Raw genomic sequence first — 14,905 nt, 5'->3', positions numbered from 1 at the left:
GCCCACTACTGTGGCTCATAACGTAAAGGAATAGCAACAAGTTTTACCGAAAGTTTTGACCAGCTGACATTCAGCTTAGTCAGCCTTTTCCCTTGAATGGAAATCAGCAACACCCAAATACCTCAAACCTAAACAATGATAGTGATGTATTTGTAGTATTGTGGAGTTCCACTACATGTAGCTCAACTGTTTACTTTTTTTATTTTAATAAATGTTTTTTTTTATCTTTGTTTACAGTAGACCTTTTCGTAGCAGTGTAGTGAGCTACTGTCACTATTCACTACTGTACATTTTCCATTTTCATTTCATCAATTCATTTTAGGAATTTAACTATCCAGTCCTTGAACTTCAAACGTCCATACTATTTATTACCTCACTGCTTCCCGTCTCCCCACTTTACTCCAACTGTTTTTATTTATTTATTTATTTTTAAATTATTTATTTATATTTTATATTTAAATGTATATTTTAAAAATGTAAAACATCTTCCGAGCGCTTCGGTCATTTTAGCTTCTGTCATACGGATTGGTCAGTAACTGACTGTCATGTGTTGGACGAATAACTTTCCAACTACTTATTCAAAGTAACTTTAGGTACCTTAAGGGTATCTTTAGTGTAGCACAACTTCTTCCCTTGTAAAGTAATTTGTCATTTAGTTAAATACATGTTCAGAGTAGTTTCCCCAAAACTGTATTTGATACCAAGTCTCACTAAGCTATAACTAAGTTGACTAGTTAGTCAGAGCCATAACAACATGATTCTGGTTATAGTTTTCAACCAGCTGAGAGAGGGAGAGTGTATTTCTCCCTTTTTTATTTCAAAATGCGTTATTGCTCTCCATATGATGATATTTCAGTTTAGTACATGCAAAATAGTTCTTTAGAGGCAAATAGTAGTCAGGATGAACCCTCTAGCTGCAGGAAGGCAGGAAGCGGCGTGGGCAAGCCAGGCTGTGTGTCACCGTGCGTCAGACAGAGAAGAGGAGGAGGAGGGCTCCACAGGGCTGGGGGAGGAGGAGGAGGAGGAGGAGGAGAGGAGGAGGGCTCCACAGGGCTGGGGCTCTGAGCTCTGCTCCAGACAAGGGAGCGCTTCAGCTGCTACGGTCCACCTCGTAGCGAGACAAAAGCAAGCGGTCCGTGCGAGGATAAAGCGCAATTGTATCGCTTGGATTGTACATATTTAATCTGCTGACCTGTCATATTTACACTAATGGTGATCGGATACGTGAGTTCTTGGTGAGTACTGCAGTGCGCTGTTGGTTGTTTAACACCGTTCTGGTCATTTCTGTCTCAAACCTTGGGGGTGGAGACAAGCCAAATAGTTTGGATGTTCTTTTCCCTATGTCACCAGGGCAGACAAAACAGTTGCAGTTATTTTTTCTTTTTTTGCTTTATGGTTAGCCTAAATGTTTGCCGATTTTATAGTTGAATACTTAAAATATACCTAAATACTAAGCGAAACGGTTAATTCAGTTTATGGTCTCATTGCAATCACTTGTCATCATAGTTGTTGAAATGTCTAATTGACTTGGCTACTTTTTAAATGGTAATCTAAGTTGTGTTGGCATGGCCCTGTAACATAATGCTGTTGTGGGGCAGTGTGTGATAGTAGAATATTGCTGAACGTTGCAGAGCGCGATCATTGTTCTCCATGTGGATTGATTGTAATTCGCTTTCACCGAGCAATTTAGTTACATCAACTTTATGGATTAAGATAATTGTGTCATACAGTTCATCTGTGCATGGGAGGATATAGTTGATATATACCATTTCAGTGAGTCGGGACTGAGAAATGCCAGTGTGTGTTGAGTAGCCTAAATTGATTCCTTGTTCACCTCCACAGTGGCGCGTCTCTGTAACTAGAGCGACTCCTGAAGGCGCTACAGCACCCAGCTGATAGAAGGGCTGTCGTTGTCATTAGCTTTGCATTAATCACGACGAATCACAAGGAGCAGCAACATGAGGGAGGCTGGTCACGACTAATGACACTTTAGTGTCGCCTACTGCGTGGTTGAATGGTTGACAGAGATATCAGCGTTTGCTGCGCGCAAATGTAATTGACCATGTGTGGAATGTTGATCACATTGTTATAGCCTACTATCTGTTTATTTGGCTACAACTATAATAATAATAATGATAATAATTGGACACGGCCTAGGAATGTTCTATTCATAGAATAATGATAAATATATATATATATATATATATATATATATATATATATATATATAGTTCTGATCAAAGGAATTCTGTCGATTAGTCTCTGTCTGCTTAAATGAAAAAAAGGTCCTACAAGTTATCAGTTAGTAATTGGGTGAATGTCTATTCAAGCAAATGTGTAAGTCTCATAAAAGCCCAGGCCTGTGTGTTCATCTATTATTAGCCCTTTATTGTTTTAATATGATATGGTAATGTGTTCATCAGTATGAATGTATGATTTATCCAGTATGAGTAGCTTCTCTAGTAGAGGTCTAGTTCTGTTTGCTGGTATGTGTCTCTAGCGCGACCTCACACGGATCATTTGGAGGAATCATGTTCTCTGGAATTATGGCAAAGCTGAGTAATCCTTTGTTTAGAGCCCCATGTACGAGGGCAGGCGTTTTGATTTTGATTTCACTCTACAATTTGGGTTTCTAATTAAATTGTCAGTTATTGTGAGTATTGTTATTTTCATATTCTATGTTACAGTTGGTCACTCTCTCCCTTGCGGTCTTGACAGTTCCTCATAGGCAGTTGCATCTGATGGACAGACAAGACATGCATCGTTTCTACAGTTTCTTTTTAGTCAGTGATTTCTTTGTTTCTTTATTCAACATTTAATTTGAACAGTTGACTGGTCATTTACAGGTAGACAATTGAGTGACCTTTGCACACTGATGTGATTGCCATGCACAGACTACAGAATGCTTCCCATTGGGCAGCTGTTGTTCCATGGTGGAAGTCATCCACATTTCCTGTCTTACTTAAGTTCTACTCCTTAACTAACCCACCCATCTAACTACTGGTCGTGCTGGAGCCTGGAGATGAGAGAGACGGTTTATAGATTATTTGAATGGCCACTTCCTGTGCACTGCGGTGCATGTTTCACAACCACAGGAAGCTGTTTAACTGGCGCTGTGTCTCTCTCTCTTGTCTACCTCAGACACACTCAGTGATGAGCCTGAGAGATGCCCTCCTCCTCCTTCAGACAGGCTGTCTGTCCCTTGTTAATTTTGGTAGCACAGAATAGCCAGGCTTTTGTGTCCGTAGACAGGGGGGGGTGGGGCAGGGTGGAGGGGGGGGTGACTGTCTTTCAGGGGGGACGTAGCGGAGGGGTCCCATCTGCTTTGTCCTTCTCCCAGCATTCCTTGCAGCTTGTGAGGCACCAGTGAGTGTCCCAGACAAGACCTGACCCCTGAACTCCCCTACACACACACACAGCTCACGTCCCCACTAGCCCATCTGATTAGTGTTGTCGAAAAGATGCTATTGTCTGTTTTATCGGTATAGTTGGCTAGTTATGATTTTCACTGTTAGTTATGCAAAGATTGTTTTCTTTGGACTTTTTTTCCTCATCCCTGGAGCAAGTTTGTATCCATCATGCAAATCCTTCAGGTCAGAGATGAAGCTGTTCCAGGTTAGGCTCGCCTGTATCTGCAGCTCCCGTTGCTATCTCACTGTATCAATATTGTCTTTCTCTTAAAGACATCAGCTCAAACTGGATGCTAATGATCAGCAACTTGTTGTGTGACATAAGCCTTTTGAGAGTTCACCTCTTGCAGGTATTGCTCCATTGTATTAAATAGCCATGAACATTCGCTAGTGCACATTTTGGCGTTTGTTTGTGTGGCTTAGGTATGAATAAGGCATGTGCAGTGGAGATACAGTTGAGTGTTTTACACTAACCCTAACCCATTGTTGTTAAACAGTTTGTAACTGTGGCTGCGATAGGAAGCACCTATTCCTATTAGGGACGCATCTTCCACTAACCTGCACAATAGATTATTGACAGATGCTCTGAAAGCATGCATGGTCTGCAACATGGCATGAATCCTATTGTCTCTTGGGAATTGCAGTTTTGAGTTGTTAGCAGGGGAAACACATCTGGGTTAGATAGAGCTTGTGTTATCCCTGTATTAAATTGAGGGTCACCCTGCCAGAAGGGAATTCTTGCGGGTTTGAGACATCACATTATTTATTTGTTTAAACGTTCCCCCTCTTCTCCTCCTCCATCCCACTACCTCTCCTTTTAGGAATGAATGTGTGTGCATGGGGTTGAGGCACAGGCACAGGAACAGACTGTTTCTTTGGCACGGCTGAGTTTGAAGGGTTCAGCTCCAGTGAAAACAACAGCCTCTTTCTCCGAGGACGGTAGTTCCCTCTGCTGTGCCACCAGGTGGAGTGGTTTCCTGTCACGCCTGGGTTGGGAAATCTTGTTGCTCAGCAGCGCTGCTCTGGCTGGAGTTCATGCCAACTCCACCTGGCCGGTGTTATCGCTTACCTCTTCCCACCGAGGGTGCCAAGAGAGAGAGGCCTGTTGCCTATAGCGCCCACGGGGACCGCATGCCTAGACAAGCACCCACACACAATCACATGCTCTTCATCATCATATTATGAGCCCTCACTCGCTGTGTGGGCTCTTTAGTTTGCCATGTAAATGCTATACTGTGGTAGACGCACACCCACCCACCCACCCATCCATCCACCCACCCCTGCTGTTATCAGCTGTGGACGTGCTGGACAGACAGAGGGCAAAGTCAACTGTGACTGGTCATCATGTCTGCGTGGCTTTGGGAGCAGATAGGGGTAGGTGTGTGTGTGTGTCTGTGTGTCTGTGTGTCTGTGTCTGTGTCTGTGTCTGTGTCTGTGTCTGTGTCTGTGTCTGTGTCTGTGTCTGTGTGTGTGTGTGTGTGTGTGTGTGGGCACAAACTAGGATTGATCCACTAGAAGTCCTAGCAGTCCTTTATCTATTCCTTCGGGAACAGTTGCCTGAAGGTGAGAGGTGAAACTGTTTGTTCAGCAGTCGAAAGCTCTTCTCGTCTTGGGCTTCATTTATTATTTTGTGGGGGAATCTCTTCAGCTTTCAGTTAGTATCGTCAGTGTTTAAATATGATCAGTGTTAAGCCTATCTTTTACTGTCGCTAAGCCACTGGATGCATGCTCTTGCTCTGCCAATGCTGCGTGAATAAGCTAGCTATGCTTTCCGAAACCTTACGTAGCTATCAGTAGCATCAACTATTTTCCGCTGATATAGTTCTGCGTCTTATTTCAGCACTGTGGTGCCTCTGGTGACAAATCTCCAATTTCTCTCCACCGCCAGAGATGCGTTTTCCCAACTGGTTGGGGAGCACCTCATTGGCTGCCTCCTTTATCTGCCTGCCAGTGTGGTTGATGGAATGACAGTGATGCATAATTTAGTGTGCGGTGAAAACATGTGGTGCTCTCTCCGGCTCGGCTGTCCGATCCCATCCCCTCTCTCTCTTTAAAAGGCTTCGCAGGCGACCGCTCCACTCTTACTTAGAGAGTTGGACCCGAGATCGTGCTCTCTTTTTTTGTCCCTGTATTTTTTCCCCCCTCTTCCTTTACAAATTAGCCAGTGCATGTATAATATCAGCTTTTTTTGCTCTCTTGTTCCTTGTGTGGACGCGGTGGATTAGAAGCAGCATGAGAAGCTACCAGATTGACTACAGACCGTCCCCTCGCTGGGATTAACCTCTCACCATTGTTTCTGCCCGTTGAACAAGATTAACAAATCAATGTGTCAGGTAGACTGCAGTCAAGAGACAATGACCCACTTCTGACACCACCATGGTGTCTCTCTCTCTCTCTCTCTCTCTCTCTCTCTCTCTCTCTCTCTCTCTCTCTCTCTCTCTCTCTCTCTCTCTCTCTCCCTCTCTCCCTCTCTCCCTCTCTCCCTCTCTCTCTCCCTCCCCCCCCCCACACTTCTGTACCTCACTGCAGCCTTTAATTAAACAGACTTTGTTTAGCTGGCTCCCTGCTCTCTCTTGGGGACGCCTTGCTTTGTTTTCTTTTTCTTTTTTTTGAAGAGGAGTGAAGGGTGGGGGTGGGGTGATGGGAACATGTAAGGTGAGCCCATGTGTGCGCTGTGCTGTGTGTATTTGTGGTGTAGTGTGGAAAATGAGAGCGTCGTATGGTAAGTGGACCAGACAAGCAACAGATGCTGTGCCCAGGTGTTCCTAATGCTGCTCAATGCAAATTGTCTGATGTTTGGAGTGAACTGGAAAGAAGCATTGAGAGGTGATTTCTCTATTCAAATTGGTTGATGAATCGTAATTAGGATGTTTTCTTTTAATGAAATGCTAGCGCAGACTAAGCACTAAGCACTCTTAACTGGACAAAGAGATAATCAAAGCTGATCTCCTTGTGTACATACTGTAGCTATTGGATAGCCTGACGTGATTCATTGATCAGCCATGCACAAGGGACAGAGGTATCTCTACGTTGTGTCTCTACACGAGTGTCGCAACAATCAGGCTCCCACTCACCCTCCTTTAAAGCTGCTCTGAGGCTACATGCCTGTACAGGACAGTCTTTTGCCCATGGCTTTGTATTTCTATGCTCGTCACACATCATGCATAATTACTCACTGCATGCGCAAAACGTTTTAAAAATGGTTTGCACTGCTGACGCTTGGACAACAACAGCAAGGCGTGCTAGTCGCACGTGGATTAAAGTTCCTCGAGAGCCCATTGGAGGATTGGTGGGCTGGGTTAGGTGTTGGGCACCTTCAAGCCTGTGGTGGAGGTGAGGAATTAAAATGTTGACAGGACAGCTTCTGTGTCTGCCTGTCTGTCTGCCTGACTGTCAGTCACATTTACAACCAGTTTATAGAATGGATGCTCTTACAGTCAAGGATCCCTTCTTTCACGGCCAGTAGATGTGCTGTTGCCAGAGGGGAGGTAAACTGGGGTATTTGTGCAGGGCTGTTTGGACCTGAAATGCACGCCCACAGAATAAGAGCTGGTATGTGGAGTATCTCATGTTATTACCTTTTTTTTCAGTTTTTCACAACTCCCATTGTTACCTTTCTGCCATGGACATGAAACCATGACGAACACATCTCTGATGTCTTGTTTGTTTTTAAATGATTTTGGATCTGTAGCATCTGGAGATATGACACAACGAATGCAGGCTGATGCATTTTGACAGTGAAGACTTTTCTCTTTGAGTAAACCTCCGAAGGGAGTGTCTGTACTGGAGCTAAGCCCAGCCACTCTTCCCTCCTCCCCTCCTCCCTCCTCCTTCCTCCCTCCTCCTTCCTCCCTCCTCCCTCTTCCCGGGTTGTTAGTGATAAGCTGGTGCTCAGACCCAGCCTGTGATAACCTGTCTCGCCAGTCACGACTGCCAGTCACTTCTTAGAAGTGGTGAACACGATGAGCGTCTCTGACTGTGTCTGAGTCACATGACGCAACAGATATTTACTACTCATTTACCGCAGAGCCGCAGTAGCTTTCCAGGAACACTGGAACAAACAGTGAATGAGCAGTTGTCATGTTAATGTCACACACATCTTTATCTCTGTTTATGTTCATGTCCAAATGTCTCTGGCAGAGAGATCATTCTAGGCAATAACAGACTATTGTGGCGGACAGCATGAGTCAGAGGTATTGTAGGAGGTATTGTGGCATTAATGAATTCCTTAAATAGTTGTCCTTACTATTTGTGTAGAAACTGTTCTCTATTTTCCAAACCTTGTTTATTTCTAACCTTTCTAACCAGGGGGGGGGGGGGGGGGCGAAGCCCAACAGATATTTTGGGGAACAAGTGAACATCTAACATTCCCTTCGTCAGGAGACGCTAGCAGGGCTGAGCGGTGGCCAGTCTCTCTCCCTCCCCTCCCTCCCCTCTCTCTCTCCCTCCCCTTCTCTCAAAACATTGATTGTTTTTATTGCTAAACCAGCTTTATCGTTGGACCAGCAGACTTTCTACGGGAGCTCAGAAAAAAAAATGCATTCAGGAGTTGCATAACAAACATATTGACTGTGCCAAGCTGTCCACATACAGTTAGGTCCATATGTATTTGGACACAGACAGAATCTTTGTTATTTTAGCTGCTTACCAAAACATCAAGTTACAGTTATATAATGAATATGGGCTTTAAGTGCTGACTCAGCTTTAGGGTAAGGGTATTCACATCAAAATTGAAGGAAGGGTTTAGGAATTACAGCTCTTTAAATATGTAGCTCCCTCTTTTTCAAGGGACCAAAAGTAATTGGACAATTGACTCAAAAGCTGTTTCATGGGCCAGTGTGGGCTATTCCCCCATTATTTCTTTATCAATTAAGCAGGTAAAAGGTCTGAGTTGATTCCAAGTGTGGCATTTGCATATGGAAGCTGTTGCTGTATACGCACAACATGCAGTCAACAGAGCTCTCAATGTAAGTTAAACAGGCCATCCTTAGGCTGCAAAAACAACCAAGAAATCCATCAGAGAGATAGTGGGAACATTAGTAGTGGCCAAATTAACTGTTTGGTACATTCTTAGAAAAAAAGAATGCACTGGTGAGCTCGGCACCACATAAAAATGTGTCTAAAAATGGTTGCAATTCCTAAACCTTTCATACAATATTTTTGTTCAACCCCTTGAATTAAATCTCGATTGTTTCATTTTCAAATCCATTGTGGTGGCATAACAGAGCCAAAATGATGGACATTTTGTCACTGTACCAAATATTTCTGGACCTAACTGTATTTACTACGAGGGCCGGTAAACATGTGAAACAGGGCCCAGTTGTAAACTACCGTAGTCCTTCCAGTGGGTTTGCAGGGACTGGCTTCATGTGCAAATTGTTGAGATAAGATACGTTTAGGCCCGTCTCTTGCTGGGCTATTTGGTCACCTCCTCTCTGCTCCTTCCTACCTGATGATCAATGCATTTGCTCAGCTGATTTGTAAGTGGGTGAAGGGTCCTGTAATTGTTGACATGTGCTGGTAGCGCCTGATTGATTACTTCCTGTGCCGTTCCTCCCTCTGTCTCAGCTCAGAGTGCAGCACACAAGACGATTGGCTATGAATGGTCTCACATGGCAGAACACGAGTGAGCACCATGAAAATACAGCCTTTGCCTATTGCCAGAGAAGAAAAAAATCATCAGTATAACGTATATCCACATACCCAGCAATGGTTTTCTAGGCCTACTGTATTGATGTTATTCAGAATATGATTATCTCGGGTTAGGACTTGGGCAAATGATAATTGTATGTGTTTAGATTTGACCATGACACCCTGACAACATTACCCCGAAGCCACCCCCTGTAGGAGGACTGTAACCCTGATCGCCACGTCTGCCGAAAACATAATGACATGCTGATTATGCTAATTGAGAACCGTGCTTCTAACCCCTCCGCTTCTCTTCCCGTGTCTCGCAGATCGTCCACTCTAGCGTCATGAGCGGCCTACTCAAGAGGAAGTTTGCCGAGGTGGACAAGGACCCCTGCTACTCCTCGTCCTCCCCCTCGTCCCTGTCCTCCTCAGCGTACTCCGGGTGGGACTCTGAAGGGGAGAGCTGCTACTCCGACACCTTGGACTCCACTCCCAGCAACCCCAGCTCCCCAGCCACTCATTTCAACAGTGAGTGTCCCCCCTCCATCTTCACTAAACCCCCCTGCCGTGTCAAACAATGCATGTTTTATTTGCCTGTTAGTGCCTTGTCTCTACCACGTGGTGGGAGCCCTGCGTGTCCTGGCCGATAACTAACGACTACGAGGCAGAGGTTGAGGCATTAAGGCAGCCAGCTGCACATGAGACGGTTCATTAAAAATCGCTGGAGAAGTCTGCATGAATACCTTTTGATTTCTAGCCCCGAGGCCGTAGATTCTCTCAACAGCTTCATTATGTAGACCGTGCACACCTTGGCTCTGTCTCCTCCTACCTGCACAGCCTCAGGTGAAGCTTAACTTCACTTCTCACTCCAAGAGTGATGAAAGGCAGAATTGTGTCTGGGCTGTCTGTCTGTCTGGGCTGTCTGTCTGTCTGTCTGTCTCTGTGTGTGTCTTGTGTGTGGGTGTGTGTCGGCCCTCGCTGGTGTTTGGGGGATTGTGGGATTGGCGGGGGTTGGTGGAGGAGGAGGACAAACAGTTGTGAGGTTCCCAGGATGGCGGGGCAGGGAGCCAGGGAGGGAGGGGTGGCAGAGTGCCAAGCGGGAGAACACACAGAGCCTTGTCTGGGGGCCGGGCACAGACCCAGCACAGGTGCTGAAAGAGGTAGAAGGAAGGAAGGGGTGGGGGTGGGGGTGGGGGGGGGGGCTATAGAGAGTGTGGGTTAGATGAAAAGAGAGCATGTAGGAGCACGGAGAGGGAAGAGTGTGTTTGTCTAATGGAAAGAAAGTTGTTGTTAGTCATTTGAATGGCTATAAAGAAAGAGCAGTGCTGTCCCGTTAATAGCCAGTGGAGAGGCTGTAATTTGTCTCCCTTGTCGTCTTAAGGCTGACTGCATTTGATGGATGTCAGATTGAAATGGGCCATACTAGGTCTCTCATATTTATAGTCAGTGTTTGCAGATGCAGGCATAGCAGAACCATCTCCTTCCTCATGTCTTCCAGGGTGTGTCAGGGAGAGGTAAGAGCAGAGTCTCCCCTGCTGTTGGTTATCTCAGTCTCACATCTGGCCAGAAGACATGTTGGGAAAACAGAGTTGACAAGCTGACAACTACTAGCCCATGGCCAGTTGTTAGAGGGTGGGTCAGCAGTGTGGATGTTTGTCTATGGAGAATCAGAATAGGCATGCGGATAGCAGGATAGCTCCCACCATGTAAGCACAGTGTTCAGAGAATATGGGATGTGCAGAGTTCGGTTCCCACCAGATACCGAAGGTAATGTGAAACAGCTGTGTCAAACAGCTGTGTAGAACAGCGTTATCCATTCTCTGTTCACACAAGATAAGCATCGGGGAGCTGGCGGCTTTAACAGAGGAAGAAATATTGCATGTCCTAAAGCAAGGCTAAAGAAAAGTCATGTGGAATATTCCTGTGTGGAGGAAGTGGAATTTATAATAAAAACTGGATAAACTGTTGGGGCTTGAGTTGCCACATATGGTTCCACTTGAATCCCCATATGGTTTTATTGTATGGTGTGTCGAAAAATGGCTCGTCACAGTGGGACCTGAGTGTTTTCAACAGAGGAAGGACCCTTTGAGTGGGGCTGGTGACTGGTGGTCTTGGCTGGCAGGGCAGAGTGTTTGTGGGGGCTGTCAGTGAGCAGAGGGATGGTCACGGGCGGCTTTTCCGGAGCTTTTCTCCCACTCCTGAGAAAGATGCTGCCCTTCCTAACCCCTGCCTCTCCCGAGAAGCCTCAAACTTCCAAAACATTGACTCGCTGCTTTGTGATCCTGGTGGATGTGCTTCCTACGCACCGCTGGCCGCCGAGGGGACATTCCTGGCCTGGGTGGTTTGTTTGTTTGTCACACGAGGGAACGCAGGAGAATTGGATCAGAGCCGTCGGTTGATTTGATTCTGTTGACACTTGAAGGATACACAAGTTTATTTTGAAAGGTGACAGTCGGCAGCATGGCAGTATTGATTTCCATGTGTATGAGCGTGAGGGCAGGGGGGGCAGTGAGTGAGAAAGATGTTGCTTTTCAGTCCATTTAGCAGCCCAGATTCTTTTTTAGACAGTGTTTTATATGATGTCATAACGCCATCTAGTGGCACAAAGGAGGAGTAGCAACTGGGTGACACATTTTACTTCAGAAGTGGAGTGTGTTGTCTTCTCCTATTTCCTGATGAAGCTATTTACTATAGGCTGCTTCAGAAATGGCCCCCTTCTGTCCCTGACCAGTCCCTTCTCTCTGTCCACAGCCACCTCGATACTGAAGAAGGCCAAGCGGGCGAGACGGGGCAATGTGACCTTTGACCAGGTGACGGTGTTCTTCTTCCCGCGGTGCCAGGGGTTCACCAGCGTGCCCAGCCGAGGGGGCTGCTCCCTAGGCATGATGCAGCACCACAGCGCCCTCCGCAGGTACACCCTGGCAGAGTTCGCCGTGGAGCAGAGCGTGCTGCGCCGTGAGAAACTCCTCGACCGGATCAAGGAAGAGAAACTGGAGGCTCTGAAACTGAAGGTGAGTCCTGTGCTCCGGTGCTTCCTCCCCCACATTGCGTGTCGTGTGTAAGCCTTTTGTAACCGAAGTGTCTATTAGAAACAGTCTCTCTGATTGCGAAAGTCTCGCAACTAAATAAGAAGGTCTCTATGGAAATCTTTCAAACAAATGTCAATTAAAGCCTGGCTTTGGGGAAATAACAAAGCTTCCAATACAACCATGTACCAGAATGAACCTTTACGCCTCTGATGATTCCATCCCAGCTGACCAAGAACGGTACCCAGGCGTGTGAGGAGGCAGAGCGACTGACGGTAGACGACATCCCCGAGGACGAGATCGACATCAGCGGCGCCAACCTGGACGACGGGTCCTTCCTCCACCCGTATCCGTCCAAGAGGCGGCACGCGCTGCTCAAAGCGGCCGGCGTCAAGAAGATCGACAAGGAGGAGAAGAGGCAGCTGCACGAGCTGCGGGTGTCCAGGGAGGACTGCGGCTGCGACTGCCAGGGCTTCTGTGAGCCGGAGACCTGCAGCTGCAGCCTGGCCGGCATCAAGTGTCAGGTAAGGAGAGCAGCCGCCCAGCAGTGTTGCCAGATGGGATTGTGGCTAAGCAACGCCCCCTCTGAAAACTCGGACAAACAAACAACGCTTCACTGACAGTGACTGACTGACCGGCCGTGACTGAATGACATTCAATGACTTACAGTTGGCAAATTTCTGATTTCTGATTAACCACAGCAAGTAATAGACATGTTTTTTAAAGATGACAAGAATATTTAGTCTAGAAGCTTTTCACCATCAGATATTAGCGAGTTGTTTGTCTGAGTTTTCTGCCTGTAGAGACTTTTGCTGTGATATGATTGGACAATTTCTATTTTGGGGCGTGGCTTAGCGATAGGTCCATTGGCTTTTTAAAGGCCCTTACAAAATGTAATGAAAACACTGCTGTGTAGTTGTACGTCACAAAACAAATGTTTGACGCGTTCCTCTCTTTTCTCTCCACCCCCAGATGGACCATTCGTCCTTCCCCTGCGGCTGTACCAAGGACGGTTGCGGGAACACGGAGGGCCGCATCGAGTTCAACTCCAGCCGCGTGCAGACACACTACATCCACACCATCATGAAGCTGGAGCTGGAGAAACGCCTGGAAGAGCACTCTGGCCCGGAGGAGGAGGAGCCTACCCCGGCCCCGTCAGCCCTGCCCGGCCACGGTCACAGCCACCCCCCCCCGGGCCTCCCTTCTCTGGCCGACCACCGCACCATCCCCCCCGGACCCTCCTTCCACTTCAGCTCGGAGCTGGCGGCCGGAGAGAACAGCTGCAGCAGCGACATGACCGACTCGTCGGGCTCCTCGAGACAGAGCGAGTACTCCGAGGCGGGGGAGAGCCCTCGGGAAGAGCGCCCCCCGCTGGACATGGACGACAACGGTCTGAGTCGCATCCTGAGCTTCAGCGACACTGACAACGAGGACAACGAGGACTGCTCCGTCAGTAGCAGAGGGAGCGGCGACGGGAACAACGTTGCCAATTACAACCAACGGCCGCACCAGCAACAGTCTGTGTTTGGTCACTTCAGCACGGCAGACTTCCCAGACGACAATGACAATATCCACGCTGCTCTGTTAGACCCGGCAGAGGATCACACAGACAATCGGGGACAAACCATGGCCATATCAGAACTCTTAGACGAGAACGCTAACCAGGGCAACGGGCTGTTCCACAGCTGTAGCGTTCCACACACACCGTCTCCCTCCATCGACCGCTCAGCCAGCTACATGGACCTGAGCCTGTCCTCTGAGTCGGACCTGGAGTTCTTTGACGGCTTCCCCTGCCTCGGGCCCAGCTCGCTCTATAACTCCCTGAAGGAGTACGAACACATGGACAACTTCTTTCAGTTTCAGTTGCCTAGTTACCCCAGTCACCCACAGGCCAACGACCCCGGCACCTGCCTTCTGGAGTCTCTGATTGGCCTGTCAGAATCCGTCCCAGAACCCCCTGCTACTTTTACAGACAATCAGCTGTTGGAGGAAGCCATTAAGTTGTCCGTGATGGAATCTGTGAAAGTTTAACGAGACATGAAATGTGTAACGGACAATATAATAAACAAAGGGGTACATGCACACAAGGTTTTGGTGTAAACAGTTATGATGTTCAAGGAAGCTGTGTTTCCCTCTTGCCTATTCTTAATACGATTCCGTACTTGCCTTCCAAATGTTAGCGAAGCAGTTTGCAATGATTGCTTCATAAAATGGCAGCTAACATTTCAGTTAAGAGTTTGACAAAAGCAAAACAAGCTCAATTTGATCATATTGCCCTCCGAGTGATCTTTGCCCAATTCTGAGAGAGCTCTTTGAACCAAAACATTGAATTCCATCCAAAATGAACAGACATGGATTTCTTGACATCAGCCTCATTGGGGCAGCTAAACATAGCTGAATGTGCACCTCAGGGACTTTTTCTAGCTTTTGGAGGCAATGCATTGTGACCACCGCTGTGGTGGATTTTGCTTGGCTTTTTCTCAAAACCCTACTGAAATCACAATGTTGTCATAATCTCGGCCCCCGTTAGGGCTCGGTTCTCAGTCACAGTTGACTTGAGTTGGTGGGGTCATCCCTGTGTTTCATCCTAAAGCTAGAGGACTCTTCCTCTGTTTCCCCCAAATGGCTCTGGAGGATCTGGTATGGTACAACAACCTTCAGAAAGCTCTTTGAGCGGCACTTTATCTGTGAAAATAGTGATGGATGATCTACACTTAGGCAGAGTGGCAGATCTCTGGTTTCCTGTCTGTCTTTGAAGTTTAGATTTTGCCCTGTTTTATCCTGTCTCTGGGGTCGATTCAACAGTTCAATGAATTTACGTGCTAAATTATGGAGCTT

The 14,905-nt window shown here is 47.0% G+C and overlaps 1 protein-coding gene across 1 annotated transcript; it reads left to right on the top strand.

Annotated features, from left to right (window-relative positions):
- Positions 1–5,719: 5,719 nt before the first annotated feature.
- On the top strand, positions 5,720–14,098 carry csrnp1b (cysteine-serine-rich nuclear protein 1b; the record flags this gene model as incomplete). The annotated part of the gene is made up of 5 exons (XM_080548874.1): positions 5,720–5,743; positions 9,368–9,569; positions 11,793–12,052; positions 12,295–12,591; positions 13,040–14,098. Exons 1-5 carry the CDS (start codon positions 5,735–5,737, stop codon positions 14,096–14,098), a joined length of 1,827 nt encoding a protein of 608 aa, XP_080405000.1. The 5' UTR covers positions 5,720–5,734.
- Between the last annotated feature and the right edge of the window lie 807 nt (positions 14,099–14,905).

The sequence above is a fragment of the Nansenia antarctica genome (assembly GCF_963989245.1).
Source record: "Nansenia antarctica genome assembly, chromosome: 19".
Lineage (NCBI taxonomy): Eukaryota > Metazoa > Chordata > Actinopteri > Argentiniformes > Microstomatidae > Nansenia > Nansenia antarctica.
This window is presented reverse-complemented; position numbering and strand designations above follow the sequence as displayed.